Source organism: Xyrauchen texanus, chromosome 10 (genome assembly GCF_025860055.1).
Source record: "Xyrauchen texanus isolate HMW12.3.18 chromosome 10, RBS_HiC_50CHRs, whole genome shotgun sequence".
NCBI classification, from domain to species: Eukaryota; Metazoa; Chordata; class Actinopteri; order Cypriniformes; family Catostomidae; genus Xyrauchen; species Xyrauchen texanus.
In genome coordinates, this window is record NC_068285.1 from 12032485 (window position 1) to 12046104 (window position 13620).

Below are 13620 nucleotides of genomic sequence, written 5' to 3' on the forward strand. Positions count from 1 at the left end.
ATGCTTTCATTCATCTGTCCTCGTTTCTTTCCTTGCATCCTTTCTTCGTTTCCTTAGAGGGAGGAGCTAGGAAGCGAGGAACGGAAGCAAGGAAAGGAAAAGCCCCATATGTTCTGTGTTTCCTAGTTCTTTTCTATGTTCTGTGATTATCCTGTTTATCATGTGACCTTCATGATTCATCATGTGTTTATTAGTCTTGTCTTTTGATTGGTTTTGGTTCATTAGAGATGGCATCCTTTTTATTAGTTCAGTCTTGCCATTTGGTCTTATGTTGTTAATAAGATGTTTGTCTATATTTTCTGATGAGCAGTAACTCATCAAATAATGATCAATTGATGAAGCGTTTTACAACCTGGCATATATCCGAATGTCCCCCAGAGGACGTTTTTTCACCATGAACATTCGTGATGCTTGTTTGAAATTTGGCACATCAGATCCAAATTAGGTTGGAAAAAAATTCTGAATTTATATGCAGATTTCCCTTGTGATTAAATTTGTATTTAAAATACTGATGCTGGGAAACAATTTGCATTTATGGATATGTTATTTTTCAACAACTTATATACATACAATGACAAATTCACACAAAAAAAATACACAAAGTGAATAAATGTGTTTGTGTCCTTACATGCATCCTGTTGGCTCAGATGCTGATTGCTGACATAATGATCGTGTCAAAATTATCATCTCTCTATCTCTCTCTCTCTCTCTCTCTCTCTCTCAAAGCTTAATCTCACTCCCCTTGGCAAATGCTTCTGCTTTGTAACCAATTGTTCTATTATTCAAAAAATAACAGCTTGTATTTTTCAGTGGCAGATGTTGTGTTGAGGCAGAGCAGTAAATGACAGTTAAACAAAAGAGCAAAACTATAAAACTTTAGAAATGTGACATTTCATGACGCCAGGGACAAATGCAAATGAAGTCAACATGTCCATTGAAATGGAAGAGGGTTGAATGTTGATTACCACAAAAATGTCTTTTAAATTGTCTTTACTTTGAATACATTTATAAATAAAAAAATCATAAATCTGCGTTACAGTGAGGCACTAACAATGGAAGTGAATAGGGGACAATCTGTAAACATTAAAATACTCACTTTTTCATAAGTTTAGACACAAGATGTAAACAAAATGAGTGTTAATGTGATATTAGCATGATCTAATTTTACAACTTCATTGCCATGACGAGGCAATGCCGTAAACACTAAAACGACCGCTAATATTACGCTTTAAACAACTTTAAAATTTGTTAAATCTTTTAAATTTGCACTGCACAACACTAAACAAGCACATATAGTGCATGGTTAAGTTGGCCAGCGTTCTGTACTGTATGTAAATAATGTTGCACAAAAATAGCGCATACTAAATTGGTTTGACGGTTTAGTGAATTCCCCCTAACTGCAAGAATCTGTGATGAAAGACTCAAGGGTGAAAAAATCAATTAACAACACAAAATGCTGGCGAGGCACAATATAGGTTGTAAATAAGTGTACTGGAACACTTAAGAACTCAACAAAGGGTGAAATTAGTTTATCAGAGTGAAGTTACTCACCGAAAGCTTAGGGAATAAAACAAGGAAATTATATTCTATACCATTCCTCCTTAAAAATCAGTGCCTCAGAGCATTCAAAACACGTAGGCCTAAACCACTTTAAAAAAGCAGCCTAAACCAGCCTAAGATGTTAAACTAGTCTGTTTTGCTAATTTTAGATGGTTTTGGATCTAGTCCAGCTGTAAGTCTATCTGGCCGACCATGTAAACCAGCTGAAAACCACCTTGGCCAGGCTGGGAGACCAGCTAGAACAGCTTACACCACCTGTTTTGTTTGTTTGTTTTTTGGCAGAAAACAGGAGGTTAAAAAAAAAAGCTCAAAATGAGTTTTCAAGACCTCAAATCTCTCGTGAGATATAAAGAAAGTCACCAGATCTTACCTGCTCATGCTGAGATAAGGAGCCATGTTTCTGTCCCTCAAAGAAGATGCAAGAACCCGAATGGATGGAAAAGTTTTGTCTTTTGGTACAGAGATGTGTTTTCCCCCTCCAATCTGTTCTCAGTGGTGCCAAGGGGCCTCTCTGACTGAAGTCGACCTGTGCAGGAGATGCCAAACGTTTGGGACACATTAAGCTTTTGTTTTGCAAGGGCAACCTGGCTTTGTTCCTGGCATCCTATTGGCTGGTAAAGCTGAGGGGCGGTGGCATGGTTTTATTGCAGTTGTTTAAGTGAGATGTTGAGCCTCGGGCATTACAAGCACCTTTTTTCATTTTTGCACAAGCGCTAATGACACATGTTGAGCAGCGGTAATTCTGCTTATGGGAAGCCCTACTGTAGGGAGGCCCTGTCATAATCTTCACAACTTTAGATTGTATGCTCAACTTAATATATGTATTAATATATGAGATAAAACATTACAGGGTGTTTCTTTAACTGCAGGCAATTTCATGTTCAAGAGACTTATAACAAAACTAACAGAACCTGTTTCTTTCTAAGACTAGCATAGAAACGTTTTACCAGGCTTTCGTCATTTATTTTTGGTACTTTTAAAATGCTTTCTTTGTATATATTGTATTGTTTTAGTCTTGTCCCTGACACAGACTTTCAATATGAAACTGTGAAACTCAATCATAAATTTGAAATTAAGACAATCGAAATAAAGATTGAAATAAAGTTAAACAATTTCAATATTTATTGCATGAAATTGGTTCTAATAATCCTTTAAAGAATTATGCATGTCCCAAAGTTGTGGTGTCATTTCCATCACACCAAACAATCTAGCCCCTAATATCTGTATTTTTTATTATTAAAAAGTTAGTGTACTTGTTTTAACCAAGACTACAAGTGTCAGTGAAGAGTATGCTTCAGATGAAATATGAGACAAGTGTAGTTTGAGGAAAAAAAAAAGAAAAATACAATCAAGCAGAATTTTTGCCAAATGATGCAAAAGTGTGAAAATATTTAAAGCTACACTACGTAAGTTTTGGCCCTCTAGTGGTTGAAACATTGCACTGCATGTCACTTGCGGAGGAACACTCTTTTGGTAATTGCATGAGCTGGGCTTTGGCTCTGTGTGTATGAATCTGATAGTTTGAGGAATACTGGTGTATTCTTATAAGAGCAAATACCACTAATAACAACAAAACTCACCCCCTCCCCTCATTAAATAAATAAATAATGAAAGGAAGAAAAAGACGGATATCTGAAAAAAAAATATGTCTTATTAGCAGGTAAGTAGCACATCTTCCGCTGTTGTTTTGACTCATTGAAAACGATTGTTTCAAAATAAATAAGGTTGCAAAAGTTAGGAAACAATGACATTAGACATAATGATTACTAGTCATATCAGATAAAGTCAAAAGATGGAAACTATTATAATTTAGCTAGCAGGCAAATAGGTGGAAGCATGGTGACCAATATATGATTTTGGCCAAGATTCTGCCATCTGAGACAAATTTTGGGAATCCTAGAGGATTTCTGTCGTTGTAGGGCAAAATAGGCAAACTTACAACATTCAGTGTGGCATGTTCACCGACGGCCAATTAATAGCCTTTGTGATGATTTTTAGCCTCCGACGAAGTTCTGGCAGTGTCAGAAATTTTACATCGCGGCTGTATAGTATGACTGCTATTACGACAGCCAGATGAGATAGTCCGCACCTCTCGCGCACCGCAAGTAATTTGGAAACCTGCTCCGCATCTGCACCATAGCTACAATTGTGGCCAATTATCACTGTACTCAAGCTCTTTAAGTGTTTTTTTCTTTTCATTTTATATGAACAGTTTTATTGAATAAATAAGCTGAAAACACTTGGTGAAATGTGTAACACTTCCGCAATACGAAAGCATTATTCCCCAAATTAAATAAATACAGAACTCTAAAATAAAGAAAACATTTATCATGCATTTTCTTTACAACTTTATTTGAACTACTATTATACTTTTAATAATGTTACTTTGAACATCTGTAAACTTCTTTAATTAAGATTCACACCACTCGTATTTCATTAAATAAAAAAAAAAAATGACAATTTATATTGGTACGTTTTTATGGGCAGGGGATAAATGGGGATTTCAGAGGTGCCCTGTTAAATTAAATTATAAAACAGTTTAAAATTATTCATTAAGGTGTGAAGAAGCATTTTCACTAGTGAATCCTGTTTTGGTGTGGATCTCTCTAGTATTTTGGTTACTTTTGTTTGTTTGTCATTTTTTGGGTCACTATTTCCCAATCAGTTTCACCAGGGATGAAACATATCTGATAATTTGGTATCAACCTGGTAATCAAATTACCTTTGATTATTTCAATGTATTATTAGACATCTTAGTTGGAGGCACAGCAGTGTTCTACAAGTTCTCCAAGAGACGCAGTGAGGGAAGTGTGCCTGCAGGCTTGTGAAATTTCACCAACGTGACTTTAGCACTCTGCTGCTTAGTATTCATCTGGCGAATGTCCATACCCTCGCCAACAAAATGGTCGAAATTCTTCTGCTCACTCAAAACAAATATGACTTTTCTAATTTCACTGCTCTGTGTTTCACAGAAACCTGGCTGAATTAAGCCATCCTAGACAGCGTGCTATATCTGGCAGGCTTTCGGGTGTTCAGAGCGGATCTCGTTGCGGAATCATCTGGGAAAATGAGAGGCAGTGGAACATGCATTTACATCAACGAAAGTTGATGTACAGATGTAACAGCATTGAAGAAGAAGTGCTGTCCTAATTTAGAAGCACTCATCATCAACTGTAAGCCTTTCTACTTACCAAGTGAATTTTTCCTCGCTTATTCTGGTGAGTGTGTATATCCTGCCACAAGCATGCTTGAACGCAGCGTTGCAGAAGCTAGCTATTCACATCACAGACATGGAGCAACAACACCCAGACTCTCTTATCATTATTCTGGGAGATTTTAATAAAGCTAACCTCACCCTTGAACTGCCAAAATACAAAAAAACACATCATATGCCCCACCAGATAAATAAATATACTGGACCACTGCTACACTACTGTAAATTATGCATATCGCTCTGTCCTACATGCAGATTTACAACTCTCTGATCACTGTTTGGATCATCTTCTCCCGACCTACAAGGAGAAACTAAAAACAGCTAAGCCTGTAGTAAGAACTGTAAAGAGAAGGATTAATGAAGCAGAGCTGGAACTACAAGCCTGCTTTGACTGCATTGATTGGAGTGTTTTTGAAGCTGCAGCCACAGACCTGGATGAGCTTACATAATATGTGATATCATATATCAGTTTCTGTGAGGATATGTGCATCCCTAGGAAATTTGTATCATTCAATAATGATAAACTATGATTTACAGGACAATTCAGACAGCTAAAATATTGTACAACCAAGCCAGAAACACACTAAGGAAATCAGAGTGGCTAAAAGATGCAGGATCCGCCAACGATCCTGCATCTGTGTGGAAAGGCCTAGAAAGCATTACCAAGTATAATACACCTCCCCCTCACTCTGTAGAGAATCAACAAACAGCTGATGAACTGAATGTGTTTTACTACAGGTTTGAAAAGCCCAGTCTCCCACCCCTCCCACCAATGTCTCCTGGAACCCCCTTACTCCCCCCTCCTGCTACTCAACCTGCACTCTTAGTTTGTGAGGAAGATGTGTGCCAGATCTTCTGGAAACAAAAGACTAGGAAAGCTTCAGACCAAGACGGTTTCTCACCTGCCTGTCTGAAAGTCTGTGCTGACCAAGATGGCCCCCATCTTCACACAGATCTTCAATAGATCTCTGGAGCAATGTGAAGTTCCCTGCTGCTTCAAAAACTCTACCATCAATCCGGTCCCCCAAAAAAAACAAATCACAGGACTTAGATGTGAGGTTGACAAACCTGTCAACCTCACATCTGTGGTCATGAAGCCATGAAGACAGGTTTTTGCCTACTTTAAGGACATCACTGGACCCCTGCTAGACCCCCTTCAGTTTGCTTACAGAGCAAACAGGTCTTTGGATGCTGCTGCATTATATTCTGCCTCAACACTTCAACAGACCTGGGACTTATGCAAGGATCCTATTAGAGGACTTCAGTTCAGCATTCAATACCATCATGCCTGATCTTCTCTCAACCAAACTGGCCCAGCTCTCCGTGCCAAACACGATCTGTCGGTCAATCAACATCTTTCTGACAGATAGGCAGCAGCTTGTGAGACTGGGGAAAATCACATCTAGGACCCTCAATATTAGCACTGGTGCTACACAGGGATGTGTTCCCTCTCCAATGCTGTTCTCCCTGTACTCGAATGACTGCACTACAAAGGACCCCTCTGTCAAGCTCTTGAAGTTTGCAGATGGCACCATGGTCATTGGCCTCAACCGCGATGGTGACAAGTCTGCATACAGATATGAGTTTGAACAGCTGGCTATCACAACAACCTTGAGCTGAACATGGTCAAAACAGTGGAGATGATAGTGGACTTCATGAGAACCCACCCCCACCCAACCACCGCAATCCTGAACAGCACTGTGGCAACAGTGGAGTTATTCAGGTTCCTGGGCTCTACCATCTCTCAGGACCTGAAGAGGGATACCCATATAGACTCCACTGTGAAGAAGGCTCAGCTGGGGTTGTATTTCCTTCACCAGTTGAGGAAGTTCAACCTGCCACTGGAGATGCTGACTTAGTTCTACTCAGTCATCATTGAGTCTGTCCTGTGTACATCTATAACTGTCTGGTTTGGTTCAGCCACCAAATCAGAGAGAAGGAAACTACAATGGACAGTCAGGACTGTCAGAACTGTCCCCTAGCCCACCCTCCAAGACCTGCACATCTCCAGATTGAGGAAACATGCAGGTAGAATACTCAGTTCCTGGACATGCAGGCACAAGAACAGTTTTTACCCTCAGGCCATTTACCACATGAACAATAAAACTGCCTTCAATATGCAATAATGTAAATATGTCATGTACATATGTACATTCACTCATAATATTTCTACAACTGTACATAGTACCCTGTACCCTACATTGCACATATATTACCACTTGTACATATGCCATTCTATGTTATATGTCCTGTTTTTTTCTTTGTTTGATATTATGTGTCTCACTGTAATGTTCTGTATGCACTTGTTTGTTTCTCCTATCAAAAAAAAAAAATGTGAGCACATTTGGCATTAAAGCTTATTCTGATTTTGATTCAAGGAACCAGTAGCAGTCACAGTTTATAGATAAAGAGGAATTATCAGGGTCCAAGTAGTTTGGTAAAGTGGAGAAATTGACCAAAAATTACCAGATTTGAAAGAACAGATCTGTCAAGTGCAATGTAATTTCATTGCTAATGTAACTGTTCCTACTTAATCCGTTCCTAGTGAGATTTGGGAGGTGGGCACGAGGAGGCTAAATGCTGCAGCCCCTACCATCAGTCAATAGTGTGCCTCTTGAGGCCAGGGAAGTGAGGCATACACACTGCACAGCTACCTACCAGCTGGAAACATTACACTTACCCCCCTAACCCCCTGTCCTACTCAACCCGCTCTGAGAAGGATTCAAACCGGAGTCTCCGGCATTGGAGGCAGCTACAGCCCCAGTTGCAAGTGTGCCTCTTGAGGCCAGGGGAGTGTGGTTTACATATTGCACAGCTACCTACTAATTAGCTACTCTAATTACTTTGTAGGTTTTTCAATAAAAACATAAATTTGCTGCCCAGACAGACTGATCTCACAGTGAAATTAGAAACAGTAGGTTGACTTTTCTTTAGTCTGTGCTTTCCAAAATGCAAAACACTGCCCCAGGGTCCAAATCTGTGAGTGCTGTTTGACTGGCGTGTTAGAATTTTTTTTGATGAAATGTCCTCATAGGGGTGCCAAAAGCGAGTTGTTTTCAGCTGTAATACAGTGAAGAGGAATGCATTTCTTATAAATTGTACCCTCCAACACAAACCCCAAACCTAAACCTTTCCATCAGTGGAGTAAAAATGCAATGTTAGAGGGAAAAATGCAACCTCCGAATAGCACTTGACACTGATTGAGCAAACACAGTTACTTCCTGTTTTTAACAAGGGATCCAAACCCTGGTTTCCCATGCTGCTGATGCAGCACGCTTCCGGTCGCACCACAAGGGAAGATAAACATGCTGTGCGATAGCAGATGGCACTTTTCAGTGAGTCGGGTACTGTAACTGCTGTCTTCCTGTGTGGTGGTGTTGGCCCAGACACTTTGGGCCAACACCACCAGAAAAAGAGGCAGAAATAGAATAATGGCAATGGACCTTAATCAGAGTTTCACCAGATTAGATTTTTGACAGGGATAAAAATTAGGCTTTAAAGAATGGATTTACAGCCTCTTCAATGGATTATACCGTTGTTTAAACTGTTTAGCATAAAATGCACTGTGAAGTTGATCTGTGTCAGTTTGTACAAGCACTCTTACTATGAAGGTCTTGTCTTGCAGCTTTGCCATCATCAGAGGAGGATTCTGGGGAAGGAAATACTAATGACATCTAAAAAGGATCTATGAAAGTGACTCGCTCAAAAACATGTCAACCACAATGATTCCTCGTACATCAAATGTGATGTAATTTAACCCTTACAAGAGGGTTTAGGGTATTGCTGTAGGGCCCAGACAAATTCTGCATTTCATCTCACAGGCTATATCATTAAACACCACCTTCATTCACTCATCAACATTAAAGTTTCAAAAGGAGATTTGTCTGTTATAAAAACACTTGAGAAGTTATAACATAAACTTTAAAAAGAAGAACTGCTGAACCATGCACCTGGCTGTCGTGAAACATCTGGCTAGCTTGTAATTAATAAAAGATTTAAAGAACCAGATAAAGTGCAAAAACTTGAAGAATGTGTGAACAAATTACTGCTTGGAAGAGCATACGAACATACAATATACTGCAGAGATAGTAAAGGCACCTTCACATTTCCTAGGGAATTGAATAATGATTGGGTGTGATATCATTTAGAACAAAATCTGGTCAAAAAGAAGATGTTTCTGAGTTCATTTTGGTGGTTTGTAACAGCTCGCCAGGGCGAACTTTCAGGAAATCTTCTTACCGCTACTAAAAACCTTCTTACTGCCATTGGTCCTCATCATTGTTTGGTGTGACCTGTATCTACCCATCTACAACATTTTTGTAAAATACAATTATGTGATTCATTACACGTCTCAGGGCAGTTCTGAGGTGAAATGTCCACTATGTGGCGCTAAAAGCGAGTGAAATTTTCAAGATTGGTGTGACCTGGAGTTCCACCTACTTTGGGGATGACTACAAATTCCTGTACAGTCAGTTAAGATCAATAAATATGAACACAACAGCATGCAGCGTTAGCGAGCTCTTTTAAACTCTCCAACATCTGTAGGATCATTCCCGTATAGACATTTTCCAAGAACATGTCAAGCATTTTCTTTGTTTAATTAGTCTACAAAAGAAACCCGATCTTCTCAAATACTCTTAAGTGCCCATTCACTCTGTTGTTTGATTTGCTGATTGTTTACTCATGTGCCACCTGCAGACGAAAGCCATTCACACATCTGCCCAAAGATTTGCCTATCATCATTCTTTAGAAACTGAAATATGGAATAACTGAAATACAGAAAAGATGTACTTTAAACCAATTTATCAACTTTATCTCAATATTCAGATGTAATATTGTAAATAAATAGACTATTTTCAAGTGTAATGCTGTCACAATTTATACATTCTAAAGCAAACCCCTCATTGTTGCAGCAAGAGAAAAACTGCTCTGATCAAATTTGTATTATATAGTTATGTATTCAAAAGATATTGCCCCACATATGTTCAGTATAGTTAGCAAAACTGTTATCTTGACTGCAGCTACTTTAAATTATGATCTTGTAGTTTGGCAAGCCATAGTGTCAACGCTGGTCCATAAATGTCAATATTTGATTGGTACACACACAGGCAAGGTGACCTCACTGGCCAAAACACCCGCATGCATTCAGTGGTAGCTACACAATGCCTCTGTTTAAACAACCATCTGTGTGGATGTTATAAATGGTGGGTAACATAGATATGTAATCTAATCTAATTATGAACTGCAGAGGTTTATCATCAAACAGCCATGTGCATGTTTCTAAGCCTCAGTTAGGTATATCTGCACACTAAACTAAACTTCATCAAACCAATGTCTAAAAACAAAGAATAAATGATTATATGAAAATACTTTATTTTATTTGTTTTGTAAATGTGTGTATGTGCGTGTGCGTATGTGTGTGTGTGTGTGGGGGGGTTAAGTGGTCTACGAGGACTTTTTTAGGTTACAAACTGGTAATTACAAGCATATTATGCTACAAATGTGGGTTATGTCCTCATAATGATAGCTGCACCAACATATGTGTGTGTGTGTGTGTGTATGTGTGTGTGTGTGTGTGTGTGTGTGTGTGTGTGCCTTTTTTAAAGATTATATGGTCATGTTTTTCTTTCCCCCAAAAACGCATTTATAATTATGGGTGAATATAGGCCCACTTATTATAAAACACAAGATATTATATTTTCTTTTTGAGCAAAATGTCACTTTAAGAAAATGGCTTTGAATGTAATTTAAAATTATATCATAATTAAATGTTTACTAGCTCTGCAATGGTACACGCATCTGCACCGAACTGAATGGATATAGGGCCATCGGTACTATACACACAGTCACACGAATTATTACATATCATAGCATACGTGAAACCAATATTAAAACAACATATAATAAACACCACAAACCATGTAGAAATGAAAAGAAAATAGATTGTGGAGAAACACGAGACCGCACAGAACCAAAACTTTACAGAACAGCGCACCAGATGATACACTAGAAACTGCAGATCAGATAAATGCATGTGAAATGTATACTAGCTAGCTCACTATTTTTCCCAACTGTGATGAAACTAAAAAATATATAAATATGACAGACTTAAATAAGCCAGAGATTGGAGATGCACTGCCGTCTCTAAAATCTGTTGTTTTGGAGCATTATGGTTTCAGAGTAAACTACAGTAATACTGGGCAATGTGTAGTGAACAGGACGAAGGCTGTGTGTTGGCTGTTGGTTTGTCTCAGGATGCACATCTAACATGATGACTCACTTGTGGCGAACATCCACATGTGTCTCTTGAGTTTACGGGAGAAAAGCATAAACACCCTGTGCAAGTCAGTCTTGTCACGGTGTTCAAGCAGCCTCTCGCTGCAAGCTCAGACAGAGCTAAAGCGATAACGAATGCCAATAGGAGTATTTATTGCTGTTGATATGCGACCATACTCAGTCGTCAAAAACACAGGATTTAAGCATCTACTTAATGTGCTTTTAAGACCCCAAATTTGATATATGTACCAAACTATGAATTTTGTGTATTTGCAACCCTAATGTTTACACATAAAAAGAGATAAGATAGACCTACCAAACTTCAATAATAATAATAAGAAAGAAAAATAAACTATTTATTGATTGTTTTCAAAAGATTTACAAATGTAAATTTTGTAACACATTTCCATCAACTTTCCATAAAATTTCTGATTTCATTTTTTATTTTAATTTGAATTATATTAAAAGAACAGCACTCCTGCCATCTGACAGCACAGAGGGCAGATCTGCCTCAAAGGATAAACGAGGGAGAGAGAGAGAGAGAGAGAGAGAGAGAGAGAGAGAGAGAGAGAGAGAGAGAGAGAGACCAAGTGAGTGGCGCAGCAGCACTTAGGCAGATTGAACATCATCTCTAGAGGAGGGAGAACGCAAGCGCGCTACCGCAGCGCGCGCAGGAGCTGAATGATCGCCATGGCAACAACAGCATCAGCATCCTCAGAATCATCAGCATCGGTACTAGCAGTAGCTGCCGCGAGCCGCTCATGCCCGTATCAACAGGAAGACCTGCCGTAGTCACACGCGTACTCCCGTTCATAACACACACACACACACACACACACACACACACACACACACACACACACACACACACACACACACACACACACACACACACACACATCACACTCCCTCTGAACTTAATGACATAGGATCAAAGCGGGTGCACGGATCGCTCCTCCTGTGTCGCGCAGCAGCGTCGTCGCGCAGGCAGGTAAGGTTATGGACATTTATGGTGTTTTCTCTTGTATGATCATCTGTATTTGGCTCACATCGACTGGTGGACTTGTTTTTTACTGACATTTCTTAATGACTGTCTTGTCTGGTCTGATTTTGCTTAGCTTTAAGCTTCTCTGAAACGGTCTAAAAGGAATATTGCGTTATTAATCTCTGTTATGAACATTTCGGATGCGCATTCTGCCAGTGCCAAACGCCATCTGGTCCCAGCAGTTTATTAGTGCTTTGTAGTCCAGAAATGCACAACAACAACAATGCGTGTATTTTTAACAACAATGCATCAGATCACATTATAGCTACATATCATTCATGACTTGTTTTGGGTGACACAGTGATGTTGACTTGAGTGGTACACAGTGTCCTGGATGGCGATTTTATTTGATTTACATACAGGGAAACTCATTTGGTTTCTGTGATCAAAAGATTAGTTAGTTGCTTTCTTCAGGGAAATATGTAGTTTATAGGGTCAGAAATTGTTAAGATTAAAAGCATGATGTACATAATCTGGATTTATATAAAGAACTGCACTGAAGGACAAAAAAAAAGCATTATTTGTCTCAACAACCATAATGTATAAAAAGAATCAGAAATGTACATATTTATAAAATAATATTTTCATAAATAATCAAATATTTAGCTTTACTGAAGTTTCATTAATGTTAATAAATATTCATGAAATATGAATTTCAAGGTGAACTTAGAGCTACATAATGTAAACGTATAATCGAGAAATTCTATATCTTAAAATGTCATAAAATTAAGATTTTAAGTACTACTAACTCAAACAATCATGTATAGAACTAAGGTTGTAGGGAATACCCATAAGCCCTTGCGCTTGAGTAATTGAAGCATGTTTGTTTGGTCAAAAGGAACGTATGTGGGGTTTTAATAGGTTGTTATTAAGAATTCATAGAGAATTTTGCTATTTTTAGGATTTGTGTAAGTAGTGCCAACAGCGGGCAACTTGGATCCTGTTCAATCCATGTCATTTTCCCTTGCACACGCGAACAGCTGAATTGCAGATTTATGTGCACAACGTTTGGAAATGATGTAGAAACAGTGATATAAACGTTAATTAGGAACAACTTGCTATTAGTTGCTAATTCTTATTCGTGTGATATTTATTTTTATGCAAATACAGTTGAATGAATGAACTGATACATTTCTATTTAACTAACAAAGGGTTTCTAGTTGTGCTGACATAAAATGACCAAAAATTGTGTTTACTTAAAAAGCATGATTCTAAAATGCTACTTATATATTTTAAGTAAACCCAAAGACATCATATGTGTGACATAATGCATTTTTATTAGGTCTCTAGTGAAAAACAGTCAATGGTTTCACACCACAGTGCATTCACCAGGAAACAATGATGTTTAAGTGTAAAGTCTCTTACTGTATTGTGGCATACTTAACACATTTTTATATATAATAACTTTTTATTCTCAAGGGAAATCTGTTCCAAAACTTTGATAAAAAGGGTTGCCATTTAGATCATAAACCAATTATCATAATGTCAATAAAAAATAATAATAATACAGAAGTATTCAAAATGC

The 13620-nt window shown here is 38.2% G+C and overlaps 2 protein-coding genes across 3 annotated transcripts in view; one reads left to right on the forward strand and one right to left on the reverse strand.

Annotated features, from left to right (window-relative positions):
• The window catches only part of LOC127650913 (collagen alpha-1(IX) chain-like), an 84034-nt gene that overhangs the window by 46260 nt on the left and 24154 nt on the right, over positions 1–13620 (reverse strand). The window contains exon 2 of the mRNA XM_052136566.1: positions 1931–2086. Coding sequence (XP_051992526.1) covers positions 1931–1956 — 26 coding nt within the window. The 5' untranslated portion in view covers positions 1957–2086. The remainder of the gene's footprint in view (positions 1–1930; positions 2087–13620) is intronic.
• LOC127650910 (protein FAM135B-like) overlaps positions 11951–13620 on the forward strand; it is a 63399-nt gene continuing 61729 nt past the window's right edge. For both annotated transcript variants that reach the window (XM_052136562.1, XM_052136563.1), the window contains exon 1: positions 11951–12041. The gene's annotated coding sequence lies outside the window, so the exon portion shown is untranslated. The remainder of the gene's footprint in view (positions 12042–13620) is intronic.